This window comes from Fundulus heteroclitus, chromosome 11 (assembly GCF_011125445.2).
Source record: "Fundulus heteroclitus isolate FHET01 chromosome 11, MU-UCD_Fhet_4.1, whole genome shotgun sequence".
Taxonomy (NCBI): domain Eukaryota; kingdom Metazoa; phylum Chordata; class Actinopteri; order Cyprinodontiformes; family Fundulidae; genus Fundulus; species Fundulus heteroclitus.
This window is the reverse complement of record NC_046371.1, coordinates 26,833,437-26,861,080: the sequence shown is the minus strand read 5'-3', so window position 1 is coordinate 26,861,080 and position 27,644 is coordinate 26,833,437. Positions and strand designations below refer to the sequence as shown.

The window sequence follows — 27,644 nt, the reverse complement described above, 5'->3', positions numbered from 1 at the left end:
CAGAAGATATCACAATCACTCTGCTTTGCTGCCGCTGTGACTCACAATCATGCACTTCCTTTGTGGGTAATGGTTAAATGTGACAAATACTTTAAAAGACAATTGTAATTTCTCTCGTCCTCTGATGTCGCCCGTTTCGTTACCTGGGTTGAAAATATTCTCAACATCATCAGGAATTCTTCTACTTAAGCCAATATAAATGTAGATCATGTGGTTATTTTAGTTTGAGGCTTTCCTAAGATCAAATTTTGAACATTTTCCAATAAGTTATTTGTAAGGGGAAAATGAATGCATGAATTCCGCCAAAGACTAAATATACAACCAGGGGGAATAAAACATTTAATGGTTTACATACAAGCATTTTTACACAGTAGAATGATCCAGTAAACTCCTCAGTTTTATCCTTTGTATGAAACATCTACTGTCTGAGAGTTCAGTCTGGTCTGAAATGCACAGGCAGGTTGTGTTCAGAGAAAATCCTTCTGAGTTTCTGACATGTTTCGGCATCATGGCGATTTTTTTTATTTGATCTTTTCCTTGTTCAGTTCAGTGGTGTGTTTTCTGGGTGTTCTTGCTCCCTTGACAAAAGCCCACTTGGGATATCTACAAGTTTGAAGAGGTTTTTTGATGTGGTTATGTGTTGTTTTTTTCTTTCTTTCTTCTGTTTTCTCTCAAAACTCACCTTTGTTTTTGATTTTTAGGGTTGTTTTTTTTTTTTTTTTTACCTTTTTTGTATTTGGCATGCCTCGACCAGCATACAGACCTAATAATGTTGTTGACATTGGATTCAAAAGGTAGATTACTATCTAGAATGACACCCAGACTCTTAGCTTGAGGGGAGGTAGAATCTGAGGAATCACCAAATTGTGAAACTGTTACATGAATTCTGTTTTCTCTGAGTTCAGTCTGAGAAAGTTTTGTCTAAACCGTGATTTAATTCAGCAGAGCAAGTCAGAAATGAAGGAAGGCGGAAGGGTGGATTTGGGCTTAGTGGAGAAAGTTCACTAAGTGGGTAGTGGGTACAAAGTTGTCTGAAAATGAGACCAAGTGGAAGAAGATAGATGATAAAAAACAGATGAGCAAGAACATGCCCCTGAGGTGCACTGGGGGAAACTGTGATTTGAACTTATTAAGTCGAACAAACCATTATTGGTCGATCAGAGGTAAGCAGTGAAATAATTCAAAGAGGTGCAAGAAAACCGATGGAAGACAATCCATCAAAGAGGACGTGGTGAGAGATGGGAATCAGGAGATCATTCTCTCAGTGCTGTGGACAGAAACCAACCTGAAGTTCTTCAAAAAGATTGTTGTTGTAAAGGCAAGTGTGTGGGAAGTTTTACTCAGGAGACGTTCCAGACAACGACTTTTAGCTTTGAGAAGGCAGAGTTCTTGGGCAGGACAAGTGAACAGTACAAGTCTTAACATTATAGTAAGAAACATGGCTGTTTGGGCTAGATATATATTTGTAAATCATATCTCTTTCATTCATAACTATATACCATGTTAAATCCATGTGGTCCATAAAATTCAAATTAAATACATAACATTTTGAAGCTAACGTGAACAGGTTTAGGGGGTGAATATATATAACTTCCTTAGGCACTGCATTACTGAATGAGTAACTTTACCATTGTTCAACCCGTGTATATGGTCAGACAGAAAAAAACAATATTATTTAAAAAAATAAACTTTTATTTGTACTCACTAAATGTTTAGTTTTGCATTAATTTATAGAAATAAATTACAAATAAAATTTGTATTCATCTCAGCCTATTGTTAACTCTCAGAAACTATTATTTTAGGAAAGGTTTATATGGAATCCACTGCTCTAAAATAAATACATTAATTGACAATATAGTCACAGTTTGGTTCTTAATTCAAATACAATCATTTTAAATCTTTGTATGGTCCAGTTGTTAACATATGAGTTTGCCAAAAATCCCCAACTAAACAAGTTTGTTTGCATGTTAAAACTTTAAATATATTATATATGTGTGTTTTGTAACGTATTTGCTCGTTTTCTTTTTCACTTTAGACGTGGAAAAACGTATTTGCTACATTTTCCCCACTTTAGACCTGGGGAAAAAAAGAGTCCAATATTTAGCTGGCACGCTGGAGGGCGCTAACACAGAGCTGCAGGTAATTGGCAACAACTTGGGAAAGGAGGAGGCCATTCACTAGCCTGTTTTAGCTACTGTTAGCTAGCCCGGCGGCTAACGAGCAGGCTAAAGCATCAGTTTTGGCTTAATGTCGCCTGTCCCGAATAGCGATGGCAAAAGAAAAGTGTTCACAAATCGAAGCGGGTGAGTGCTGGACGCCCTTTTGATTCACCACGTATATTTGTGATTTTCCAGAGTTTGGAGTTGTGTACATCAGCTGGTGAGCTTGGCAACCGAGCGAAGCCAAACGTTAGCTAGCGTTAGCACGGCTAGCATCGGGCTAACAGCGAATTATTTCTTTTCAGAACTGTACTACCTCATTGCCAGATTTCTGCAGTCGGGTCCTTGTAAAAAGGCAGCACAGGTAACGCGTTACGTTAATTTAATTTTAAAGTGGTAAGATCACAAAAAAAAAACGGACCGCAGCGCTAGCCTGTCGGGCTAACTGTGTATCTCTGTTGTTAGATTCTGATCGAGGAGCTGGAGGAGTATGAGGTAAGTTCAGCTGGACCTTTCTGTTTTTCTCCTGCGGGGTCTCCCCAATGTTGCCTCACTAAACCTTCTGTCTGCGAGAAGCTGTTTATTTTTGTCTCGGCGTTTGACAAACGAAGCGCGTCCTTTGCCTTGTAGAAACTGTTAGCTCCCGTGTTATCTCTAATGGGTTGTTTTTAACTTTAGTTGGTTCCGCAACGATGGAGTTGGGACGGGAAGATATTCAAACGGAGCTTCCACGATTGGGTGAGTTGAAGTTTTATATATAATTTTATTTGAAAGTGCATTGTTTTAATATATTTGATTAAATGTTTTTGTTTTTTGTTTAGCGGGTGTCAGTTTTTTTTTATTAAATTCACAACTTAGAGGGGAATGGAGAGACGCGTTTATAGTAATGAAAATATATCAAACATTGATTTTAATATAGGCCTGTTGATAAATAACTAAATGCTGGCTTCGCTATTGTGTGGAGCTTGTAGGCTGGTAGTGTCGAGATAGGAAGCTCGTGATTGGAGACGGAGATCTGTCGATCATCTTTAGAAGCCAATCAAATCGCTGCTGCCGCTACACTTTACCCGGAAGAGTCGAAATGACCTGTTTGATTTGCTGCGAGTCTTCAAGCCCCACCTTCTTTGTTTCTAGCCCCGTGGCTTTTCGGTGGAGTTATTTTTTTATGTTTTGCCATTTTTCTATGGATAGGTCAGTTACTGAACTGGCAAATTGTGTGCAAAATAATATTTTTAACAAGGAGTTAAGTGATTTTGTCAAGAAACTGAGTGATAATTGTGTTTAAAAGCGAACCTTTTGGGATTTTCTGAGTACAAAATTGCAGAAAATGATAAATTGACTGAACTCATAAACGGAATTTATATATGTATGTATGTATGTATGTGTTCATCTTTGTTCAGAAACGGGTCTTTTATGAACACATGAAGCAAATATATGTAAAGACACATTTTAGATGTTTGAAAATATATCTGTCGAACATAATTTAATTTCTAAAAGCTCCTTACACCTTTTCTACTTCCCCTGAGTTCATTTAGAACACATCACTGGCAGTGAAATTAGCAAACAGTGTCTTCTTCTTTTTTTGAGTAACTATTTCCACACCAAAGAGTGTTGTTGCATGTGCAATGTGTCAGCGTCTTTAGATATTTAGCTGCTAAACGCACATAAGCATCTCAGGGTGGACGTGGTTGGGCAGTTCAATCAAAAGTTGAAGATCATGTCTGTTGTGTTTGCGTGTTATGTATATTTATCTGCATTCTGAGCTGGTGTCATTATGGTTACACATAAGGAAAATAAAGCTTCTTGAGTCTTAGAAATTGTGCATTCTCACAGATTAGGGGAAAAAAGATGGGCTTTTTAGTTTACAACAGGTTCAGTGAAGCATAAAATCATTAATTTGTTTCATTTATTAATTTGTATAGGCCTTTACAACAGCCAAAGTGCTTTACAATCAAATCTTAAGTCATGGAGATCACCCAATTCGTTCACCAGGCAAATTGTCGGTCCACCTCCTAGTATTCATTTATCTGTTTACAAGCAAGATAATTGCTTTCTGGTCATATTTAAAGTGTAACTTGCCCCAAAATACTTTTTTATTCGGTTGAAACGGTACATACTTACCGTAGCCCTGCGTTTAGGGTGTGAAAAACTCTCCACCTCAAAATACAGTTTCATGGCAAAAACCACCAGATGTCGCCCTGGTCACGCCATGTTTCACATGGTCACTTTCCCTCATCCTGACCGGTGCAGCAGTAAGCGCTGTTTAAAACTCCCACAGCTCATCTACATCTCTTGGAACTGCCCACTTTGATGGCATTTTTCAAAATGTGTCTGGGAACGGGATTATGCCTTTACATCAGGGTGAGTTGCACTTTAAAGAGTGTTAATTTAAAAGGAAGGGATAGACTAAGCACCACATGCTGCAGAACTGAGCAGAAAAAAAGTTAGAGAAACAAAACCATACTGACCATTACTCAGCCATGCACAACGTTAATGCATTAAACCTACTTTGAGATGCAACTGAGACAGGGCTGTTGTATCTGTCATCCAGGTGGTTTTGAACCAGCACATTCCTGCAGACTATCTGCTTCAAGTCTGTCGGCGAATAGGTCCTCTGATAGAGAAGGAGATCCCACCCTGTGTTCCTGGAGTCCAAACGCTCCTGGGGCTGGGAAGGCAGTCTTTGCTTCGCACCACCAAAAGTGAGTGTACGCTATCATTCTTTAATCATCTGTTGTTTTGTTTTTATGGCGGCACTCTGCCATTATTATTGTATCTATAATGCATATGAAAAAAGATGTTGGTTCTGAATATTTTTTTATTGATTGTTGTTTACACTTAGGTTGTACCCACAAAGTATGCTGCGGCTCAGCTGTCGCTGCACTGCACAGAGGACGCCCACCTGAACCTCCAGTAGTTATTGGGAATGTTCCTAATGTTGGTATGTAAAACACAAGGCAAACACAGGCCTATATGAATAACACCACTCGACATGTACATTATTATGTTATTAATGTTATGGTAACTGAGTGGTTTGGGTTGAATAGTTAGGGTTTAGGTGTCCTTCAGCAAGCGTCTTACTGTAATTCTGGTCCATCCCCCCTGACAGAACTGGTGTAACTAAGTCAGGTCTGTTGGCCATTTTGGTCAAACACCTTTTTAATGCTGTTCACAAGTTTTCTCATCTCAAAGAGAAAACTTGTGAACAGAGATGGGCTTTGAGATGCCGCTTCAAAACTTTGACTTTGTTGTCTTTATATAAAGCGTAATTTTTTTTTTTTTTTTAAGAGTTTATATTTGTTGTCCCTCTCTGTCAAAGCTATAATGGTCTGGATGATATTTTGAGATGTTGCTTCAATATTTTACATAATCGTCTTGCTTCATCATGCCATGCATTTGCTGAAGTGCACCAGGAAGTGTCTGTCCTCCACCAAAATACCTCCGGCCATAACATGATGCTACTAATCCCATACATCACATTTGGGAATATGTTCTCAGGTTTTCAAGCTTACCTGCTTTTCTTCCATTTGTAACGATGGTCATGTTTTTCGATTTAATTTCATCAGGCAAGATGTACTATTGACTTTCCATGCTGCTTTTAAAGTAATGGCTGATGAATGGGGAAAATAAAATTTTAGTACTCACTTAGAACAGTGAAAAATATGTATCATAGTAACCATTAATTTGCTCATCTTAGTTTGGCACTTTGACAGTTTTGAGGAGGAAGGACTCATAAAACTGGAGATTTAGGCTGTTTTGCTGCCTTGGCACCTCGCAGTCATTGAGTCAGGAAGACGTCTGTAAACCACAGCGTAACAAACTCATTGGGCCCGAGTTGTGGGGGGATAATAAAGAGCAAAGTACTAAACTGATGTTTCAAGACGGAGCTGAGATCACACAACAAAGTGAGAGACGACCTAATTCAGGAAACTGTTACAGCACGTTGTGACAGAGAGTTATTGTGCAGGAAGACGTAACCTCTTGGTTGTTTACTGTTTTGAAGCCGCTTCTGGACTTTAAAGTGATTTTTATCATTTCTTTTCTTTTTTTTCCTTTTTTTTCCTTTTTTGGCTGAATAAATAATGCAAGGGTGGAATAGGTAGTGTGTTATTGCCTTTCTCAAGCTTCTAGTACTCCTATTTTAATACCTAGCTGGAACAGATGATTCTATTTATCATGCCCCGGTATATGAATCATTTCTGATGGAAAACGCCCTCTCTCTATAAAAGCATCTGTGTTTTATACATTTCTGGTGCGGGATCATGATGGTTCTCCTGTGTCTTTACGTCAAGTGTCCATCATTGGTGCTCGCCGGGCCTCTGGTACGGCCCGTTTCGGCCAGGTCCTGCCGTCTTCCTCCTACCAACACATGAAGATACACAAACGGATCCTCGGCCACCTTTCTTCCGTCTACTGCGTGGCATTTGACCGCACTGGTCGGCGGATATTTACGGTGAGTGATATTTTTCAAAGTCCCCAAAGGTTATCTCACAGTTGTTTCTGGTGCACCTAGCTGGAAATGTTGTTTTTTTTGCCTCGGTTTAGGGTTCCGATGACTGCCTGGTGAAAATCTGGGCCACGGACGACGGCCGGCTCCTGTCTACGCTCCGCGGCCACTCGGCGGAGATCTGTGACATGGCCGTGAACTATGAAAATAGCCTCATTGCCTCCGCAAGCTGCGACAAAGTCATCAGAGTGTGGTGCTTGCGTACCTGCGCCCCGATCGCCGTCCTGCAGGCCCACGCTGCTTCCATCACGTCCATCCAGGTGATGCCACCAATCGCGATAATCTTTAAGGGTGGACCGGTTTCTTAACAAGTTAGGAGCATTAAAGTTTTGCATCTAAAGCAATCTCATTGTGAGTGTTTGTGTCTGCTTTTTAGTTTTGTCCTGCAGCCAAAGGGACAAAGCGATACCTCGCGTCGACGGGCGCAGACGGCATGGTGTGTTTCTGGAAGTGGCACTCTCACAGTATGAAGTTTGAGTAAGTATTCATGGATCCAGAGGTGGGCAATGCGAATTCTGGAAGTAAAAACCCAGCCTGGGTTTCCTTTATCCCGTTTACTTAACCAGGTGACCTTAGTTGCTGTCTATGCCGTGGAGCTGGAAATGCAATTGGATAGAACTAATCTCTGGACTGGCTTTTTACGTTCTTAACCTGGATTCCCTACCTCTACGTGGATCCATTCGCACATTTATAATTGGGCGCTTTTTCTTCATTCAAGCATAAAAATAATCATTTTGTTATTTTTACTCAGTGAGCAACCAGTTAAGTTTGTGGAGCGGTCGCGGCCAGGAGTCCAGGTCTCCACTTCCTCTTTCAGTAGCGGTGAGTTCATGTAAATGCCTCTTTGCATTTCATTGTCCAGGTGTGCTTTGTCTAATTCTGCAAACTGAAGTTGATACTTGCAGCATTTGAACCAATAAACTGTGTCCTGACTGTACTTTTTAAGTTCTGAGCAGGTATCCAAATGACAGACAGCATGGCTAAAACCTATTAGGCCCCCTTCACAATGCAATAAGACCCCACCAGAATACTAAAAAATCAGCCAGGATGTGGATAGTTCCTGCGGGGTCTTGGAGATGTTATGGAGTGTATTAAGAATTCGCTTGTCACTATGACATGTGACCTGCGTGAACCTGCAGAGATTTTTCATTAGATAACTTGAAGGAGTGGAGAAGATGACCATGTGTCAAACTATAACCTCATTTCACTTGCACTAGGTTCAGTGTTCAAGTAGCATGAGTTTTTGTTAAGTTTGTGGCTCCATGGCTACTAGGTACATGCGGTCCTGCAAAATGCATCACATCAACCAGCTGAAACAAACCAATTATGCTCTCCAAAACAAAAAAAGAAAAAGAAAACCTGGGCTATATTCACCTGTGTTGCACATAGATTAGTGAGTTAAATTCAGGCTCCCAGCTGGGGAGAAGCCCACAGCTCCAGATTGCACATATAGGCTGGTCTTGCAGGTTCTTCAGGCTGCGGTTTAAATATACCATAAATGTAATTTTCATGCATGGCACTGTTTTTAGCTATACGGAGATGGGAGGAAGAAAAGCACAAGCTTCTGCTCATAGGGTTTGGAATATACTTTTACAGTAGTTGCAGCTCAAATAATAAAACAACTCTTTGCTTTAGAGCAGGGGTGTCAAACTCATTTTGGTTTAGGGGCCGCATTCAGCTTAATCTGATCTCAAGAGGGCCACACGAGTTAACTCATTGCAAGATTAAATAGAACTAATAAATGTGGACTTGTTGTTGATTTTTATATTAAGTTAATTTCACTTTTACACAATATATTATGAATAACCTCAGCATTTTTAAGAAAAGTATGTGCAATTTCAATAATACTTTTACTCAGTTAAACATTTACTTGTGCATTATGCATAAGAACTGATCACAGTGAATATACAATGTTGAAAAACATTTATTCACATTTTTTGGAACTTAAAAACACTGTCCTGCATGACAAAATACATTCAAACAGATAAAAATTAAGAAATGATTTGAATTTTTCCACACCTGAAGCTTAATCTGCTAATTAAAACACAGCGCCCCTCGTGGACAATATAGGAACTGCATATTTTCAATTAAACAAAGTACATGTTTTTTTCAATAATTGTTTTATCATTCTCTTCCTTTTATCTTGTCCACTTGTGAAAGTCAAATCTGATGAGCTCTTTGTGGCATCTTATTGCCACATTGCCAGACAGGACACTGGAAAAAAAAAAAAAAAAAAAAAAAATTTTATAATGATAATGCATTTAGCCACAGGGCCAGACTAAATTGTTCGGCGGGCCGTATGTTTGACACCCCTGCTTTAGAGCTTCAGTATTATCAGCTTAAAAAAAAACAAGGATTTCAGATTTTGTAAGCATTTCTTCTGAATGCACTCACCCAGATATCCTTACAGAGCGCATCACCTGTTTAGCATCCTTACACGGTCAGTGTGCTGAATGAGGGCCGGACGATAATTCAGTAACAATATATATCGATCGATATACAAGCGTTGTCTATTGGGGAAAAATGTTCAATAGTGAACAGCTGTCCTTTCTTTTGCATTCTATCCAATCATGTAGGTTAATACTACAGTCATTACATCCTCCCAACCAATCACAAAAATGCTCCGTCACCAAGGGTAGAGTTTGTAGTGTGTTTGTGTTCTTTATTCAAAAATAGTTCATTAAGCAACAACAAATTTAGAATTTTTTTGATGATTATCGATGTCGATCAATATAATTTCTATTTTATCTATATGCTTTTTTTTTATATATCTATATCATCCACCACTATGTTTAGTTCTATACAGATAACCCATCTATAGGGTCCAGAGCGGTGCAGATAAGCTGGAGAAAATCCTGATTGTATTTTTATTTTTTTTATTTTTTCTGATCAGGTATCCAACTAGTCAAAAATATTGAATGTCAACAATCCTTTGTTTTATAAATGTCATTTTCTGTTGGCACAAACAGGCTTGTAAAGATTTTATCACCTCGCCAGGTGTTTGTTTTTAACAGTTGCGTTACTCTTTTGTTTGCCAGCTGCATATAGATGGAGATTGGATAATATTGCATTCTGTGCTCCATAAACTCTTTATAATGTAGGACAAATCATTCAGCTTCTTAGAATAAAAAGGTTAAGAGACAAAAACCCATTGAGCATATAAAGACATACTCAATCTTCTTTTTCTGTCTTTACTGTTATTAGGTGGTATGTTTATGGCTACTGGCGGCACAGATCACATGATCAGGGTCTACTACCTCGGCGCAGAAAGTCCGATGAAGGTGTCTGAGCTGAATGCTCACACGGTAAGAAAAAAAACATGATTCATCATCAATTTATTTTATTTTTTTTGTCTCACAAGTTTGAATGAGATTACATCTTGTCCACTTTTGTCTTTTTAGGATAAAGTAGTGGTTGTCCAGTTTTGCAATAATGGTGACAGGTAAGAACTAAAAAGGATTCAAAACAGTTTTCTTTGTATCTATGTAGTTTGTAAAGATCTGATGGTGGATCTTGTGCGTTTCCAGCCTCAGGTTTGTGAGTGGCAGTCGGGATGGCACAGCAAGGATCTGGCATTACCAGCAGCAAGAGTGGAAGAGCGTTACCTTAGACATGACCGCAAGGCTTCCTGGGTAAAAGCAGTTTAAAATCTATTAAATGTAACTGATGGTTTGAACAACCTTTTTTTATTTAATGTTTTATCTCTCTCTATTAGGACTCCTGTTGCCAGTGGGGACGATAAAACCAAGCTGGTGGTGACCATGGTTGCCTGGGATCGCACCGACAACGTCGTCATCACAGCAGTTTCAAACTATCTGCTCAAAGTGTGGCGCGCCGCCTCAGGCCAGCTCCTGCACGTTTTGTCTGTATGTAGCCGAAACACTTTAATGCCACAGGTCCTGTTTGTCTGCCAGAAAAAACATCCTGTGTGTTACAGTTTTCATGATGCGTGATGTGTCGCTGCCTGCCTTAGGGACACGATGACGAAGTGTATGTGCTGGAGGCCCATCCCTTCGACACCCGCATCATGCTGTCCGCAGGCCATGATGGCAACATTTACATCTGGGACCTGAGCAGAGGAGTCAAGATCCGAAACTTCTTCAACATGGTAACGGGTCGGCCGAGGGGTTTGCTGAACCCAGCTGTTGTTTGTTCGCGTCGGGCTGACGTTGACATTCTGCTTTCAGATCGAGGGCCAGGGCCACGGAGCCATCTTCGACTGCAAGTTCTCAGCTGACGGACAGCATTTCTCCTGCACAGACTCACACGGGCATTTACTCATTTTTGGCTTCGGCTGCAGCAGACCATATGAAAAGGTATCAGCCTGGCCCCCACTGACTCATAATCCAAGACTTCTTCGTCTTTCTTAAATAGGATAGAAAAGCCAGGATGGCGGCTTTTCCGTTTGTGCTTCTTTGAATGAAAATCCAGATCTCACCATATGCACACCTGTATGACTTTCGTCCACATTGTACAATTCTGAAACTTTTAATGCACGTTTTTGATAAATGAATGAAAACTGATAGTGATGGTCAAACAAATCTGATCGGCTTATGTAATCAAGTGTTCTAGCTGCTCTTTTTTCAGGCCTTAGGAAGCTTTAAATATGTCTGTATTTTAGTGACATTTTTTCATTTTTGCCTTCCTGCAGTTCTGTGCTGTAGTTCTGGCTAAGGTTTTAGGGTGGTAATAAACTGTGACAGTAGTATCAGGCTCTGGATTTAGGGCAACAAACAACCATGTCTGAAGGAATTTATTCTATTTATTAACTTTCAGTCTGACTGTGTACAGTACCAGTAAAGGCTATTCATCATTTGGGATCCGTGTTTGCGGAAAAGCCCAAAACAAACGTATTTATACTGTTAACTCATTTTTAATGCGACCCCATGAGGGATTAAGCGGGTCAGAAAATGGATGGATGGATGGATGGATTAATTTTTAATGGAAAATCATATAATTATCGAGAAATTCTCCATAATTATTGCATTTTGGATGTTTTCCTTATGTTGTGCTGCCCTATTGTCATCATTCTGTCTTCTCTTCCTGAAAAGATTCCTGATCAGATGTTCTTCCACACGGACTACCGGCCTCTCATTCGGGATTCCAATAACTACGTCCTGGACGAGCAGACGCAGCAGGCCCCCCACCTCATGCCCCCACCCTTTCTCGTCGACGTTGACGGAAACCCGCATCCCCCTCGCTACCAGCGGCTGGTCCCAGGAAGGGAAAACTGCAAAGAGGACCAGCTAATACCTCAGCTCGGATACATGGCTAACGGTATAAAAAAAACGTCTATCACCGTAACGTTTCCTAATGCATTAACAGCGGGTTAATTTAGGCGCTCTGATTGAGAGAGTTTAACCAGGGCTCTGCCTTGTTCTCTGTTAGGTGATGGGGAGTTGGTGGAGCAGGTGCTTGGACAGCAGACGACAGAAAACGGGGAGAGCATTTTGGACAATCTCATCAGACAGTTACAGAATGAGCAGGATGAGCAGCAGAATCCAGAGCAACAGGCCGACGGAGAAATGGGTCGGTTCACACGAAACTCTGGAAAATTGTCCAGATATCATGTTTCGTTGTCAGATTTTATTTCTGTTCTGGTTAATTTTCCCTTCTAAGATTGACTTTTTTTTTTTTTTTTTTTTTTTTTAAATAACTCTCCGAATGAATGACTGTTTTCGTAGCCGCTGAAGCCGAGGTGGTGGCCTCTTCTCCTGGGGTTGAGCCTCGCAGAAGCGGCCAGGTGGACGGAGTCTGGCAGATGCAGCACAACTCCCTCCGTAGTCAAGTCGCCACCGAGAGGGACCTGCTGGCCTGGAGCCACAGAGTGGTGGTTAACGAGGTTCCTCATGGTACATTCAGGTGAGCTGGATTCAAAGCAGAGACCATATGTAGCTGCTTGTGACTCTATTTACATCCTGGAGCTCTTTTCATCGTGTTGCTCTGCTGTATAATATCTGAATGGAAGTTTGTGGGTTTTGACGTGATAAAGGTTCCAGGGTTATGGATGTGTGTTTTTTCACTGTTCTGTACTCTCAGTAAAGTGTTCATGTGGACAATGTGCACGTTTTTTGTTTTCTTAGAGTCCTGGAGGAATGCAGACAAGCCAAAAGTGACATGGAATGCTCTCTGTACAACGCAGAGAGGAGAAAGAAACCGGTGACCTGCATCCTCAAGGTTCGCTGTGCTTCCAGTCCGTCTTGCTCGTCACTCAGAAACGGCTTTCTAGGCAAATCCTTCTAATAACAAAATGTTGTCCCCGTTTTAAATTATCTAGAGCGATACTCTGAGTTCTCGACTGCGCTCCCTACGGCCGACCAAGAAAAAGCAGCAGCGTCACTCCTATCAGACCCGATCGGCTCAGGTCCGCCGACCCGGGACCAGAAGTCAAAACCCTGGCAACAGACGTCACTCGGAGAGTCAGATAGACTCAGACAGCGGTGATGTACGTTCGGTCTTTCTATTTATGTCTGTGTGGAAGATTTATTTATTTATTTAGAAGCAGCGATACTGAAAATTGAAGCAGAACAAGATCTGTTAATTGTCATTTTTAAAAAAAATAATAATGCTAATGTTTATCTTTCCGTTTGCAGGAAGCAGAACAGCCCGAGCGTTCCGACGCCTCCTCTGAGGACGAAGCCCGGTGGCAAAGTGAGAGCAGCTCCAGGTAAATGTTGCTCCACGGTTTTTCCCCGCACGCCGTTTCTTATCGTCCAGCTAACATCTCCCAATATTTGAATCGCAGCAACTCGTCTAGCGAGTATTCGGATTGGACGGCGGACGCGGGGATCAACCTCCAGCCCCCGAAGAGGCCGAGCAGGAGGCCCGTTCGGCCCGCGGGTTACAGCAGCTCCGAGGAGGAAGACGGTGGTGGCGGCGAGGCCAAGGAGGCGAAGAAGAGGGAAAACGAGAAGAGGAAGAAAAAACCCAAAGAGACCAAACAGGTGAGAGCTAACCAGATCTGCTGCTGTGGCATTTACAGTAAAACCACATCTTTTTTTTTTTTTTTGGGACAAAACGGGTGTTTACGTCTTTTACTCAGAAACCCACATCTTCGCTGGCCGGACTTAACGCGGAGGAGTGGCTGCCGCCGTCATGGATAATGGAGACCATCCCACGTCGCTCTCCTTTTGTCCCGCAAATGGGAGATGAGGTGAGATCCTTTTGCCAGATTTTTGAACAAAGCAGCAGATAACGCTGTCTACATGTTTGATGGTGGTTCTCCTTTCCCGCTCCAGCTCATCTACTTCAAGCAGGGCCATCAGGCGTACGTGCGGGCCGTCCGCAGAGCCAAGGCCTACAGCATCAACATTCAGAAGCAGCCGTGGAACAGGCTCAACCTCAGGGTGAGGAAGGCCCGCCGTCGCCACACACATTTCAGTCTTTTATTAGAGGACGGGCCTTTTGGAGACGGCGGATTCTTTTTATTGACTATCCAAGACATCTGACCCTGATATTCCAGTTTCTTCTGAGGTTTAAGTTGATAAAAACAACAAACATATCTCTCTCTGTTTTTGTTTTTTTTTCTATATTTCATTCTCATTATTTAGCTGGACTTAATTTTAAGTTAGCCATTAAGTTTTTCTTTTATTTTCTTCTTTAGGACCAGGAATCTGTGAAAGTGGTTGGAATCAAGTACGAAGTCGGACCACCCACCCTCTGTTGCCTAAAGCTGGCGTTTTTGGACCCAGTCTCAGGAAAGATGACCAACGAGTCTTTCTCCTTAAAGTGAGCCGTGACGAGCAATATGTAGAGCGCCTTGCAAAAATATATCCTACCCCTTAAACTTTACCTATTATAACCACTGACTTCTGTGTATCAACACAGGGTAACGAGTTACTGGGACATAGTGGTAAAATGATTAATAGTTTTCAAAATGTTTGACAATAAACCAAAAATCTGACATAATATTTTATATTTTCAGAAGGTTTTTGCCCCTTATATTTGCCCCTAAATATTTCAAGCCTCTATGTCTTATAATTTTGATGAGGATGTCTCACAGATGATAAAAATCAGAAAATTAGAACATTGTGAAAAATAGAAATATGGGGAACTCCTGGTGTCAATCCCAAATCAACAAACTACCGTATATTTTATTTGGACCATAAGGCACACCAGATTATAAAACGCATTAAATATTCTATATTAAATAAAGTGTGTAATATCACTCCGCCCCTCCGCGTACACACATACTGCCTGAGAGGGAGAGCTATCCTCTCTGTTGGGAGGACAGAGTAGTTGGACTGACTGCACTGCCATGTTTCTAACATAAGGCCAAAATAAATGTAACGTTTATATTGCATTCATTTACTTGGTTTATTGTTGCTAGCGTGTACTCTGGGTGCGGGCTGCCTTACATGAACGCACTTCTAGTATCGACATTACAGTCAGGCAGTGTTGTAGACAGCTCAGAGGTGCGATCAGGTAGTGACACAGTGTACCATAATGCTCCGAATGCCCATCAAGCGGAGCCGCTTTGTTGCCAACCAAAGCTATACTTTACACATCTTAACAGATTTTAGATTTGTAAACCACACTTGTCAGATTTTCATCTGTAAAGAGTTTAGAACCATGTATCATTTTCTTCACTTAAAATCCCATTAAAACTCTTTAAGTTGTGTGATAAAACCTGAAGAAGTCTAAGGGGTATGAATACTTGGCACTGTGCAGCATTAACAACTGAATAATAATCCCAGTAAGCATAAAAATTTATATTTTTACCTCCTCTTCCCACATTTCCCAGGTATCACGATATGCCCGACGTCATAGATTTCCTGGTGCTTCAGCAATTCTACAACGAGGCTAAAGAGCGCAACTGGCAGCCAGGTTTGTTTGTCCCCAGCTGTCTTTTCAGTGGATGTTTCTAATATATTTCTGCAAACCATTTTTTATTTTTTTATTTTTTCGACGAACATTTGACGCGCTCTGCAGGGATGAGGTTTCGTAGCATTATTGATGACGCCTGGTGGTTCGGCTCTGTGGAGGATCAGGAGCCCCTGCAGCTGGAGTATCCAGACAGCCTGTTTCAGTGCTACGCAGTGAAGTAGGTCCATGCGCTCCGCTCCACCGCCATGTTTGCCTTCGCTTGGTCTCGAACGTTAACGCACAGCCGTGTTTTATTTCATTTAATCAGGTGGGATAACGGCGAGCGGGAGAAAATGAGTCCCTGGGACATGGAGCCTATTCCAGAAGAAGGTCAGCGATTTATTCATGCATTTACGTTCGATAACCTGATACTTACAGACATTTTCTCACTCTGACTGAATCAGGCTAGGATTACCAAGATGATTTCTGTTTGCTAAATGACAAAATAATGAAAGAATTTCTTTGCAACTTTCTTCAAATGCAGGTATTTAAAAAAAAAAAAGATTACCTAAAATGATTTTTATTTTACCCCGACTTAAATTCACGAGGGATAGAAAATTGTCTCACTGTCACAAGCGACTGATGCAGACAGAGACCTCTTTTGTTTTTAGGGTAGATTTCACAGAATTATTTTTTTTATTTTTTTATTCTGAACTAGGGCTGGACGATATAGGAAAAAAGCATATGGATAAAATAGAAATCATATTGATTGATAATTATCAACAAATTCAAAACCTATACTTTAAGTGCAGCCCTGGCCATTTTATGCTGTTGCTTATCGACCTATTTCTAAATACAGAGCACACAAACACTGAATTCAAACTCAACCCTTTTTTTAACCAAATTCTTACCAAAACTGCAAGTTTTTAAAAAGGAAAAACAGAACATGTTCTCTCTGAATGCTTTGAAGGGGCGGAGCTTGGTTCCTGGGTCTGCGTTGTGATTGGTTGGAAGGATGCAACTACTGTAATATTAACCTACATGGCTAGAATGCAAAAGGAAGGAAAACTGTTATTCTATTGAACTTTTTATTGACCCTTTTTTTTTTTTTTTTTTTTTTATATCGTAGCTCTACGTCTATCGATCGATATAAATTGTTATTAATTGAATTATTGTCCAGCCCTATTCTGAACAAAGTTGTATGGTTCAGCACAAAGTTTTTATCTTTTATTAGTCATTTTTAATTTTCATCAAAATTAGGTTTACAAACCTCCTAAGTGACAATTATCAATTTTTTTTTTCTTTCTTGATGAGAACGAACTATAAAATATTTTTCGAGACCCACAAAAAAAACCTGTTCCACGAAATATACATATTTTTGGATCTAAAATGATTTATGAATATTAAACTTTATTTTTAATACACAGAATTATCTTTGAGCTCTTAATAGTGAGGAAAAAGCGTTTTCATTTGGGCCCACACACATTTTCAAATGAGCAATTTTGGCCCGCTTTGCAAAAAGTTTGGACGTCGTCGTTTTGATGGGTTCAGAACATTTGAGTCAACTGGGGGCACAGCTGTGGATTTTTTATTTTTTTATCAACTCCTCAAAAATGCTGCTTCCTTCTGTAACATCGTCCTAAAATCAAATGAGGGAAGCATATTGCGGATCTCCACAAGTCAAGATCCTTTTCCAGGTGCTCGAAGGTGTCATGGTCGTCTGTTCTGACAACGTATAAAACACCATGAAAATGACCAGCCGTGGTGCTTCACAGAAAGGAGACGGGTTCTGTGAGCCAGAGATGAATGTGTGTATAAACCTCAGGACAAAAGCAAAATACTAAAGATGTTTGCTGAAGCTCTTGAGAGAGTAACAAGTCCCAGGGCCCGAAGGACGACTCAGACAGGAAGAAGCCATTACTCTAAAAAGCACTTGACAACATAGATGACGTCATATTGGGTTAATATTCCACATTATGTGGAAATATTGAAACATCTCAACACATTAGGCAGGATGTTGAAGCTCGCAAACATTGCTCGTCCAAATGAACTATGACCCCGATTACAAAGTGGCTTAGGGAGAACAGAGATGGTGTTTTGGGGCGGCAGTCGCACTGAGATTACGTCTCAGTCCTGTAGAAAACGTGCGGGCAGAGCTGAAAAAGGCCTGCGTGCGTGTGGGAGAGTAAGGCTTGCCAAGCGGACTCGGTTACAGCGGTTCTGTCTGGCGAGGCGGGGTCACACCTGCAGCACGCTGTAGTCAGAAAGCTGGCGAACATAACCAGTACGACCCAGTTCATAATGTTAAAAAGGCAAATCCAAGTTTTATCTGATCTAAAACAGTATTTTTCTGTCATTCTCAGACTTGACTTTTCCTGTTTGTTTTTTTTTTTTTATAAAGTTTATTTAAATGTCTGGTCCCAGCTCTCTGTCCATCTCTTTCTATTGTATATCAATATTTAATTGCATTTTATTGCTTTGTTGAGCGTTGATTTGGAAGCAGTTTACTCACATTTAATGTTTTATTTGGTACCAAATGATACAAAATTATTGCATATATCTTGCTTCACCTAGACATGGTAATAATGTGCATTATTATTATTATTCAGGTATTTTATTTCAGTTTTTTAACTTTTTTTTTTTTTTTTTTTTTACGGTCTCCATCAGCCGCTTTGCCCGACGAAGTCGGGGACGGCGTGGAGGTGCTGGAGGAGGAGCTCCAGGCCCTACTTTACACGCCTCAGGAAGGAGAGTGGGGGGCTCACACGCGAGACGAAGACTGTGAGAGGGTCTTAGACGGCATTGATCAGCTTCTTAGGCTTGGTGCGTCTTCAAGCCGTTCAGATTTTGGTCTAGAAAACGTGCTGCGCTTGTTTTTAGGTGGCTCTATCTGATCTCCCATTGGTTTGCCCGCAGATGTGGCGAAGGCGTTCGCCTCGCCCGTAAACCTCCAGGAATACCCGCTCTACTGCACCGCGGTGGCTTACCCCACTGACCTCAGCACCATCCGCAAACGGCTGGAGAACCGCTTTTACAGGTGAAGAAAAGGCGAGGTTCACGTTTCTTTTTTTTCCCTGCGCCCCCGAGTCGTCCTCTGACGTATTTTTTCCTGCTGCAGGCGGATCTCCGCGTTGATGTGGGAAGTGCGTTACATTGAACACAATGCTCGCACCTTTAATGAACCCCAAAGCCCGATTGTAGCAGCTGCCAAGGTGGTTACTGACGTTCTCCTCCACTACATCGGGTAAGATAAACATCGTGGCTCTCGTATCATTACACCCCTCCTCACTGACGCAGCGGACTATCTGCTACTCAGTGCCTTGCTAAAATCATCGCACCTTGACCGGTTTTACATTTTGTCACAGTCTAAGGGTTTCTGCAGAATCTTAAAAAGTCCTAAATTCATTTGTCTAAATTTAAGGCCTTCAGAAGTCATAAAAACGTCCACTAATCTTGTTGTTGCTCTTCCACAATGACACAAACGCAGCGTGATTTGTTCCATCACTGACTGCACGCAAGACACTGAGTGGATGTCTGAGCTCAGCAGCATAGACGTACATATAAATATAGATGATTACAGTCTTTATGCTTTAATTTCATGAGCTTAGCCATGAAAACAGCGATGTCACCCCAGGTGCTGCTGAAAGGTGTCATCAAAAGAAGCACATTGTTACATGACAAATTTAGTTTTTTTTTGTAATTGAATTAGGTCTTAAATTCAACTCTCAACTTGCAGAAACCCTGATTCCACCGACTTACAATATTATTACTTCAATTCACTCCGGCTACGTTCACACTGCAGGTCTTAATGCTCAATTCCGATTTTTTTTTTTGTGAAATCTGATTTTTTTGCGTGTCCGTTCACATTTCCAAATATATGCGACTTGTATGTGATCTCCAGTGTGAACTGAATGCGTTCAACCTAAGTGTCCCGCATGCGCACTCGAGGACGCGATGACGTCACACGTAGCAAGCGTCCTCAGTGTTTGCGGAAGTAAACATGGATTTATTCTACAATTTATTTTCTTTCCGTACATTGACTGCTCTTCTCATTGTAGTCCGCCATTGGTGTCGTCTTTCTTCCCGCTTCTGCATAGCAGGACGCAGAATAGTGACGTTTGTCGAGTATCGGTGACGTACAGGTCGGATAAATGCCACCTGGCCGTACAGACGCAGGTCTCATTTGAAAAGATCAGATACGTATCGGATTCAGGACCACATATCCAAGTGGCCTGGGTCACATTTGAAAAAAATCCTATCTGCGTTGTTCAGACTGTGATAAAAAGATCAGATACAGGTCGCATATGGGCAAAAAAATCGGGATTTGGTCATTTCAGGCTGCAGTGTGTACGTAGCCTCAGTTTGTATTTCATGGGCTAGCTCTCCAAAAAGCAGCGCACAGCTAAGAAGCCTTAAAAGTGTGGCATTCAGATGCATATATGATATAATGTGGCGAAACAAACCGGCTTGACAGAGTAACCGTTAGTCCCGCCCTCCACAAATCCAGCCGTTGTCGAACCTTTATGGACCAGCTGTAAACGGGAACGTGAGGCAGGAAACCAACGCCACACATCTCCTTGAAAACACCCCATGAGAGAGACGGGAGGGAAGACAGATGAAGTCAAACATTAGTTCTGACAGAGAGCCAGTCAGAGGCTGGAACAGACGTCAGCTTGGGATCATGGTTCACTTCCTCTAACTAGATTAGGAGGGGGTCCCACTCCAGGCCCAAAGAGCCAGTGTCCTCCATGTTGCCCTGGTTCAACACCGCTCATATAAAGCATGGTTTATTTGCAGGCCTCTGCAGAACTTGGTGGCATGCCTGGAAGCTAACTAAGCTGTTATTTTAGCTGTGTTGGATGGGGGGATTTGTCTTAAACATCCTGGAAAATCCTGGTTTAGATAAAAAGGCTGTTCATTTGTATAAAGGTGCTTCTACAAAATACTGACAAAAGTTGGTTGAATACAAACAAAAATTAAAAAATCCATTGAAATACAATGTGAAAATGGTACGAATGCATTTGTAGGGCGGCGTATAACAGTCTATTTCTTCTCTGGTTCCTTGTCGCGCTGTGATCATCAGAGACCAGAGCTGCACGGACATCTTGGACCTGTATCACAGATTGAGGTCTGAGGGCAGCAGTGGGGGAGAAGCTGAGGTGAGACTCTGAGATGTGCAGAGCGGCACTCGTTTGTTACGAGCACCGCTTTTTATTCACGAGGTATACTCCTCTTCCCTCACAGATTGACTTAGATGTGGACTCTGACACTCCAGGGACATCAACAGGACACCGGGTAAAGACGGCCTACAGTAGTTCTTCTAATTACAAGTTAGACATTTGAAGTGGGGAAAAAAAAAACAGTAGCTGCAATGAATTTTGTTTCTTTTCAGGGAGCCCAGCCGAATTCTAAGAAGCGGGGTGTGGATTTTGATGTGAAAGCGTGGCGAGGTCAGTGCCGAGAGCTGCTGCGCCGGATGCTGGCCTCCCCCGACTCGGGGCCGTTCAGGCGGCCTGTAGATCTCTTTGAATATCCGGTAAAACTATCTCCATCGGCATTTTGAGATTAAACTGCAAAAACCTAAACTGCAAAAGTGCATCAAATCTTGAACGCAGCTTCTTGATTTATTTCTTTTTTTTTTCTTCAGGACTATCGGGACATCATTGACACCCCTATGGATCTGGGCACGGTGTCGGAGACGCTGACAGCCGGAAACTACGAAAGTCCCATGGAGTTTGCCAAAGACGTCCGCCTGATTTTCAGCAACTCTAAAGCTTACACACCCAACAAGAAATCGCAGGTAAAGCGAGGCCAGCCTGAGGCGAAATCGCCGTCGGGTACTAATAAGCACCCGGGTGTCTAAAGTCTAACACGGCACTAACCAGGCGCGACGATCTACTCTGTCTAGATCTACACGATGACTCTCAACCTGTCGGCCTTCTTTGAGAAACACATCATCGCCATCATCTCCGACCACAAGTCTGCCATCCAGAACGAACGGCGCACTCGTCAGAGACTCACGTACAGGAGCAGGTTGCACAACGGAGGCAACTCCCCACAAAACAGCCCGTCCCTGAGGTACTGAGCAGCCATTACTACTAATTTACACTCTGAACAAGGTTTGCCTTTTGATTCAGTGCTGACTGGAATGAAGCTTCAACTTTTTTGCTCTATTAGCAAAAGACGGCAAGAAGTTCTCTCAGATGAAGTTGCTGAAACTTTTCGGGCGCCGTTGTGTTTTTGCACAGCTCTTAACGATGTCCGAGTCCTGCGTTTTTAACTCTGATTTTTATATTTCCAGCCCTAAAGGGAGGCAGAAATCAAGGAGGCTGTCAAAGTCCAAGAAATCCTCGGCCTTAACGAAGAGGAGTTCTCAGAGAACGCATCAAGGTACGATGGTTGCTGCTGCGCTTTTCTTCCTCTGTGGCTCCTTCGTCCTTTTATTCATAATTACCAGGTGAAACTAACGCTAGGATCCAGGGCGCCATTTTTCTTCTTCATCAGTCGGAAGGAGTTGTGAGACGAAGATGATGTTGGATTTTTCTTAACTACAATTAATGGTATTTTATGTGACTGACCAACACAAATTGGGGTGTATAAGTTGATTAGAAGGAAAATGACGCACCATTACGAATAGATTATTATTATTATTTTATTTTTTTTTAATGACTGAACATGTAAAATGACTTTCATGCGTTTGTATGCAGCCTTCCACAGTCTACATACTTGGTAGCACTGCCTTCTGCAGCAATTACAGCTGCAGGTTTTATTGGCTATGACTCTGCCAGGTTTGCATGTCTTGAGGCTAGAATCATTTCCCATTTGTTCTCTGAGCTCAAGTCACATTGGGTGGAAAACATCTGTTCATTTATTTATTTATTTATTTATTTATAAGACTCCGCTCCTGTTTATAGCCCTTTGCAGCCTCTTACAGGTTTATTTTATGATTACGCTTTATTTAACTCCATTCATCATGCCATAAGCTCAGCAGGATGCTGCATGTGAAACGTATGGTTTGGCATTTAAGGCAAAGTGTTAGATTTTTTTTATTTATTTTTTTGTTCTCATCGGACTGCACCTTGTTCCACCTGTGCTGCGTTCCCTACATGGCTTGTGATGAACTCCAAGCGAAACTGCTTCCGGTTTTCGGTCAACCAGCGTCTTCTTCCCGACACTTCCTCAAAAGGACCGGACTGAGCCAGACGGGGATTCTCCCACCTGAGCTTGCTTCCTTCTGTGCAGCTCCTCCACAGTTAGACGGGCCGTGGCCACTTTAAGGCTCCGTGTTGGCATGTTTGCAGCTGTGGAGCGCTTTTCCACACTTCCCCCTTTTTGGATGAAGAGTTGACCGGAGCTTTTGGAGACGCTCAAAGCTTGGGATGTTACGATTTTAACCCAACCCTGCGTTCAGCTGCACCGCGACTCCTCGGTCTTCACTAATGTTCTCGAACAAACCTCTGAGGTCTTTACAGACCAGCTGCATTTCATACTGAGATTAAGTTACAAACAGGGGTTATGACTTTATCTAGAGCAGGGGTGTCAAACTCATTTTGGTTTAGGGGCATACAGCCAATCTGATTTTAGGAGGGCCACACGAGTAAACTCATTGCAAGATTAAATAGAACTAATAAAAGTGGACTTGTTGTTTTTTATATTAAATTAATTTCACTTTTACACAATATATTATGAATAACCTCAGCGTTTTTAAGAAAAGTATGTGCAATTTCAACAATACTTTTTCTCAGTTAAACATTTACTTGTGCATTATGCATAAGAACTGATCACAGTGACTATACAATGTTGAAAAACATTTATTCACATTTTTTTTGGACTTAAAAACACTGTCCTGCGTGACAAAATACATCAAACAGATAAAAATTAAGAAATGATTTAAATTTTTCCACACCTGAAGCTTAATCTGCTAATTAAAACACAGCGCCCCTCGTGGACAATATAGGAACTGCAAATTTTCAAATTTTCAATAATTATTTTATCATTTTCTTCCTTTTATCTCCTCTTTCTTTCAACTTTTTTTTTTCTTGTTCTTCCTTTCCTCTACTACTTTGCCATTGTAGTGTCCATATCATTTGAGATATTCCCCGCATGAATCATAATAAAACTATTCACATTCATAAATCAAGCGGAGCACTATGGCAAAACCAGTACTGCTCCACTTGTGAAAGTCAAATCTGATGAGCTCTTTTTGGCATTAAGACAACAATTCTTATTGCCACATTGCCAGACAGGACACTAAATGCATTATCATTTTAATAATGATAATGCATTTAGCCACAGTGCCGGACTAAATTGTTCGGCCCTGGGTCGTATGTTTGACACCCCTGATCTAGGGATATCGAGTAAATGTTCTTACAAACCTTGTTAAGGGGGGTGGGAACTACTTTGTGGGTCCGTCTCATCAAATCTCAGAATACATACAGCTTGTGTTGGTAGTGTGAGACACTCTTATTTAGTTAAGTGCGTCCATGTGTGTTATAGCGTAACTAGTCCTGCTTGGTAATTATTTTTTTGCATCGTTTTTTTAGCTCAGCACAGCAGCGATGTAGCAGAGGAAGAGGAATCCCCGCCCTCTTCTCCAAGCTCAGAAGAAAGCCCGGAAAGGACAAACGAGGAGCCCCAGCGTTTGACCCGCAGCCAAGCGACCCCCGTGAAGAAATCAGGTACCGTGGCCTCCTTTTTAATCCCAGCGTTGTGTCGAATGGAAGGTGCAGAGCAGGATTTAACCCGTCGCCTTGTGGCCGCAGGGTACCGGCGGAAGCCGCAGCTCAGCAACGGCGCCAGGCTGCAGCTGCGACGCGGCCAGGAAGCGCCGCGGTCCGACAGCGACGAGGAGGGCTCCGGCTCCAACAGCTCCTCCTCCGAGTCCTCGTCGACGTCCTCGTCGTCCTCTTCCTCCTCCTCTTCGTCGGACAGCGAGAGCAGCTCCGACTCGGAGGCGGAGAAGTACGTGGAGGGGGGAGATCACGACTACAGCAAAGCCCCCCGCCTGTCCGTGTGCCTCTCGGCGAAGGGGAAGGCGGCGGCCCCCCCGGGGAAGAGGAAACTGGTGGGAGGGCAGGAGGCGGCACAGGGAACTAAACGAGCACGGGTGCAGCTTCCTGAGGAGGAGGAGGAGGAGGATGATGAAGATGATGATGATGAAGAGGAAGAAGAAGAGGAGGAAGAGGAAGAGCAGCCGGCGCAACAGGAGAATGTAAGGCATGTTGAGGAAGAGGAAGATGAAGAGGAGCCTGAGGAGGAAGAGCCTGAAGAAGAAGAAGAAGAGGAGGAAGAGGAGGAGGAGGAGGAGGAAGGTGAAGTCTCTGAGGTGCAGAGAGTAGCAGCAGCTAGGAGTTCGTCTGGCAGCCTGTGCAAAGCGGGCCGTGTCAGCACGCGTAACCAGGGCCGCAGGACGGTGGTGTACAGGGACGAGTCTGACGAAGACGGCCAGGGGTCCAAAGACGACCCGCTGAACCTGGGCATGTCGCGCTCAGGACGGGTACGGCGAATGACTGAGAAGGCCCGGGTCAGCCACCTCATGGGCTGGAGTCACTGACACATCACACCTCTTCAGACCTCAGCAAAGAAAAACTCATCAGGGATTTTATTTTCTTCTTCTTTTTTTGTACAGGCGTGTATATAATATATAAATATCTATGGTCGTGTTGATCTGAGACTGCTGGTGCTCGTTAACTGTTGCCACGGATTTTTGCTCCCTGGACGACAGAGCTACTGTTCGACACAGACCCCCCCCCCCCCCCCCCCCCCCCACACACACACACACACACACACAGCTGGACTTACTCACCTTCAGCCTTACTGCTCTCCTCATCCTCCTCTTCCTCGTCCCATTCAGAGCTAAAACACTAGATGAACCCTTCCTCATCCCCTCACACTACTTCACCAACTGTTCACCAAAGAACGACGTGAAGATGCCAAAAAAAAAAAAGATGGTGCTCATATTGTTGACTTCAGACGTTTGGGTAAAGAATAAATCAGCCGGACCGAGCGGCTCCAGGGTTCCGACAGTCTGGGAACGTCTGGGATCTGATTTTCCAGGTCTGGGGTAGAATGAAAAAGAAAAGGGAGGAAGAGGAAAAAGGTTTTTATTCTATTAATCAAAAGTTGTCCTTTTGCTTCCTCTCTTTCCTTCCCTTCTTTCCTAGTGTCCTCCTTTCCACCCTCTCCTGCGTCCTACCTTTCACTAATCCCGGTCCTTGTCGTCCATCCTTCCTTCCTTATCCTACTTTCAATCCTTCCTGTCTCCCTTGTTATGTTTCTTTTTTACCTTTTATCCTTCCTAGTGTTCTTTCTCGCTATTTGGTGTCCTTGCTTACATTGTATCCTTCTCCTTTCCTTGTGTCCTTCATCCTATGCTTCTTCCCATGTGTGCTTCCTTTTTTTTTATTTCTCTTATCCTTCTTTTCTTCTCTCCCTGTGTCCTTCCTTACCAGTCAGCGTTTTCTGCCATTGATTTCAGTCCTGCCCTCTGTAGAGATGTCAATACCGTAAATTCAAAGTATTCTTTGTTTAGGTTTTCAAACAGGAGTTGAAATCTGAATGTGGAAAAGCAAGGAACCCTAATAGGAACCCTACTCATGTCTCATTATTTATCTGAACTTCACTTTTTTTTCTTTTCTTTTTTTTTTTTTGGTACCTATTCTGCAGTTTTTGGAGCTCAGGCGACAGTTCTGAGCTGATATGTGTGATCTGGGCTCTAGCAATACCTGGATAGTAATCAGAAGGAAACTTCTCCTTTACATCCCTAATCTATGAATATTGAATGTTTCTTTTTTTTTCTTCTTTTTTTTCTCCTGCTCTCTTTTTCTGGGCATCATATTTATACAGTCTGTTATTTGCGTGAAATAAGGGAAGTTTCTTTAAAAAAATAACAAAAAAAAACCTTTTACTTTGTGTTTTGGTGGGAAAGACGCCACTCCATCCTTCTCCTTGGTATGCGCTGATGAATTAAACCTGCATCTAGTCATTGCTCCTTCTGCCAAACGCAGACGGGTCCTCTGACAACTCTTCCACATATATATATTTATTTTTCTTTCCATTTGACTATTCTTGCTGAACACTTTTTGTTGTTGTGTTTAATAGTGATAAGGAACAGAGATTTGCACATTTATCTTCTCCACGTGGCAGCTGAGTTATAAAGAGAGAAAAATTGACATGAAACCTCATAATATTTGTGTAAAACTTCTAACTGTGCCAGCAAACTTTTATTTTCTTATTTAAGTGAACGAATTAATACATGATTTTTGCAACCTGAGGATGATTGAGGTTCAATTCTGATCGAATTTGGATATTTTTTTTTAAGCCTTTTTTTATTTTTTTTTAATTCCTATCAATGGGGCTTAGATTTCTTTCAGAATCTAAAATCACCTTTCGTATTCCTCTAGATTTCTTTTTTTTTTTTATGTTTTTTTTTTTGCTTCAGTGTTTACATGAAATGGTGTGCTGTCATGCTAACAGCGTTTTATAGTCCGGTCAGGAGAGATCTGGAGAAGACGACTCGGCACCGGGTGCTTAAATCCAGAGACACTTCCTCGGCCCTCGCCGTGTGGCTGTGAGTGAGAGGGTCGCTTGTTCTCGTCAGGTTCTTTAGAAATAAAACACAAATGGACGTCGATCTAGCAGCAGCGTTAGCTCGTGTTTGGAAAGGGTTCTGGTGGGTTGTGAGATGATTGTCTTTTGAATCTCATTTTAATAGACGGCGCTTAGTGTCGCCTCAGATTAGATGATGACAAATACAACATTCTGCTGTAGATGGAGGGAGGGGGGCTTACATGATGATGTTTTATATGAATATTTGGATTGTTTTTTTTTTTTTTAATAAAACTGAATTTCTTTAAAAGGATCTCAGATATTGATTTACATCCCAGGATTTGATGGCATCGAGCCATAAAGTCTGTGTAAAGCCCAGCTGAAGCTTGAAGGAGCTGCTCAGCACCACTGAGACTGAGTCATCTGTTGCTTCTACAATTGAAAATCCACTGGAGGCTGGGAGAGAAGTCAAAAAAAAATAATTCTGGGTCTGTCAGTTTACTGCGACGGGCACTGATGAACTTGAATGTACTCTGCGGCGCTGCTCTGAAAGGGGTGGTGAGTCAGACGAGGAATAAACAAGGTTAAGCTGTGACGCACTTTGCTCTGCCACACCTACAAGTAAC

General features: G+C 42.1%; 1 protein-coding gene across 1 annotated transcript; it reads left to right on the top strand.

Annotated features, from left to right (window-relative positions):
* Positions 1–2,147: 2,147 nt before the first annotated feature.
* On the top strand, positions 2,148–25,417 carry brwd3 (bromodomain and WD repeat domain containing 3). Its single transcript, XM_012864716.3, has 40 exons — positions 2,148–2,303; positions 2,465–2,523; positions 2,625–2,654; positions 2,838–2,897; positions 4,711–4,861; positions 5,002–5,100; positions 6,452–6,612; positions 6,705–6,926; positions 7,043–7,143; positions 7,418–7,488; positions 9,871–9,971; positions 10,068–10,108; positions 10,194–10,298; positions 10,382–10,532; positions 10,640–10,774; positions 10,854–10,982; positions 11,718–11,943; positions 12,055–12,195; positions 12,351–12,528; positions 12,750–12,843; positions 12,944–13,111; positions 13,260–13,333; positions 13,412–13,610; positions 13,709–13,819; positions 13,905–14,012; positions 14,270–14,394; positions 15,410–15,492; positions 15,598–15,709; positions 15,800–15,861; positions 18,139–18,294; positions 18,388–18,508; positions 18,590–18,715; positions 20,555–20,630; positions 20,716–20,766; positions 20,864–21,007; positions 21,119–21,271; positions 21,380–21,549; positions 21,773–21,861; positions 24,015–24,149; positions 24,234–25,417. Exons 1-40 carry the CDS (start codon positions 2,270–2,272, stop codon positions 25,022–25,024), a joined length of 5,343 nt encoding a protein of 1,780 aa, XP_012720170.2. The 5' UTR covers positions 2,148–2,269; the 3' UTR covers positions 25,025–25,417.
* Positions 25,418–27,644: the final 2,227 nt, after the last annotated feature.

Coding starts and splice junctions, on each gene's coding strand:
- brwd3 (XM_012864716.3), top strand. CDS start 2,270: ATGGCAAAAGAAAAGTGTTCACAAATCGAAGCGG. Junction 6,927..7,042: donor CTTCCATCACGTCCATCCAG/GTGATGCCACCA, acceptor TCTGCTTTTTAG/TTTTGTCCTGCAGCCAAAGG. Junction 15,493..15,597: donor AGAGCGCAACTGGCAGCCAG/GTTTGTTTGTCC, acceptor CGCGCTCTGCAG/GGATGAGGTTTCGTAGCATT.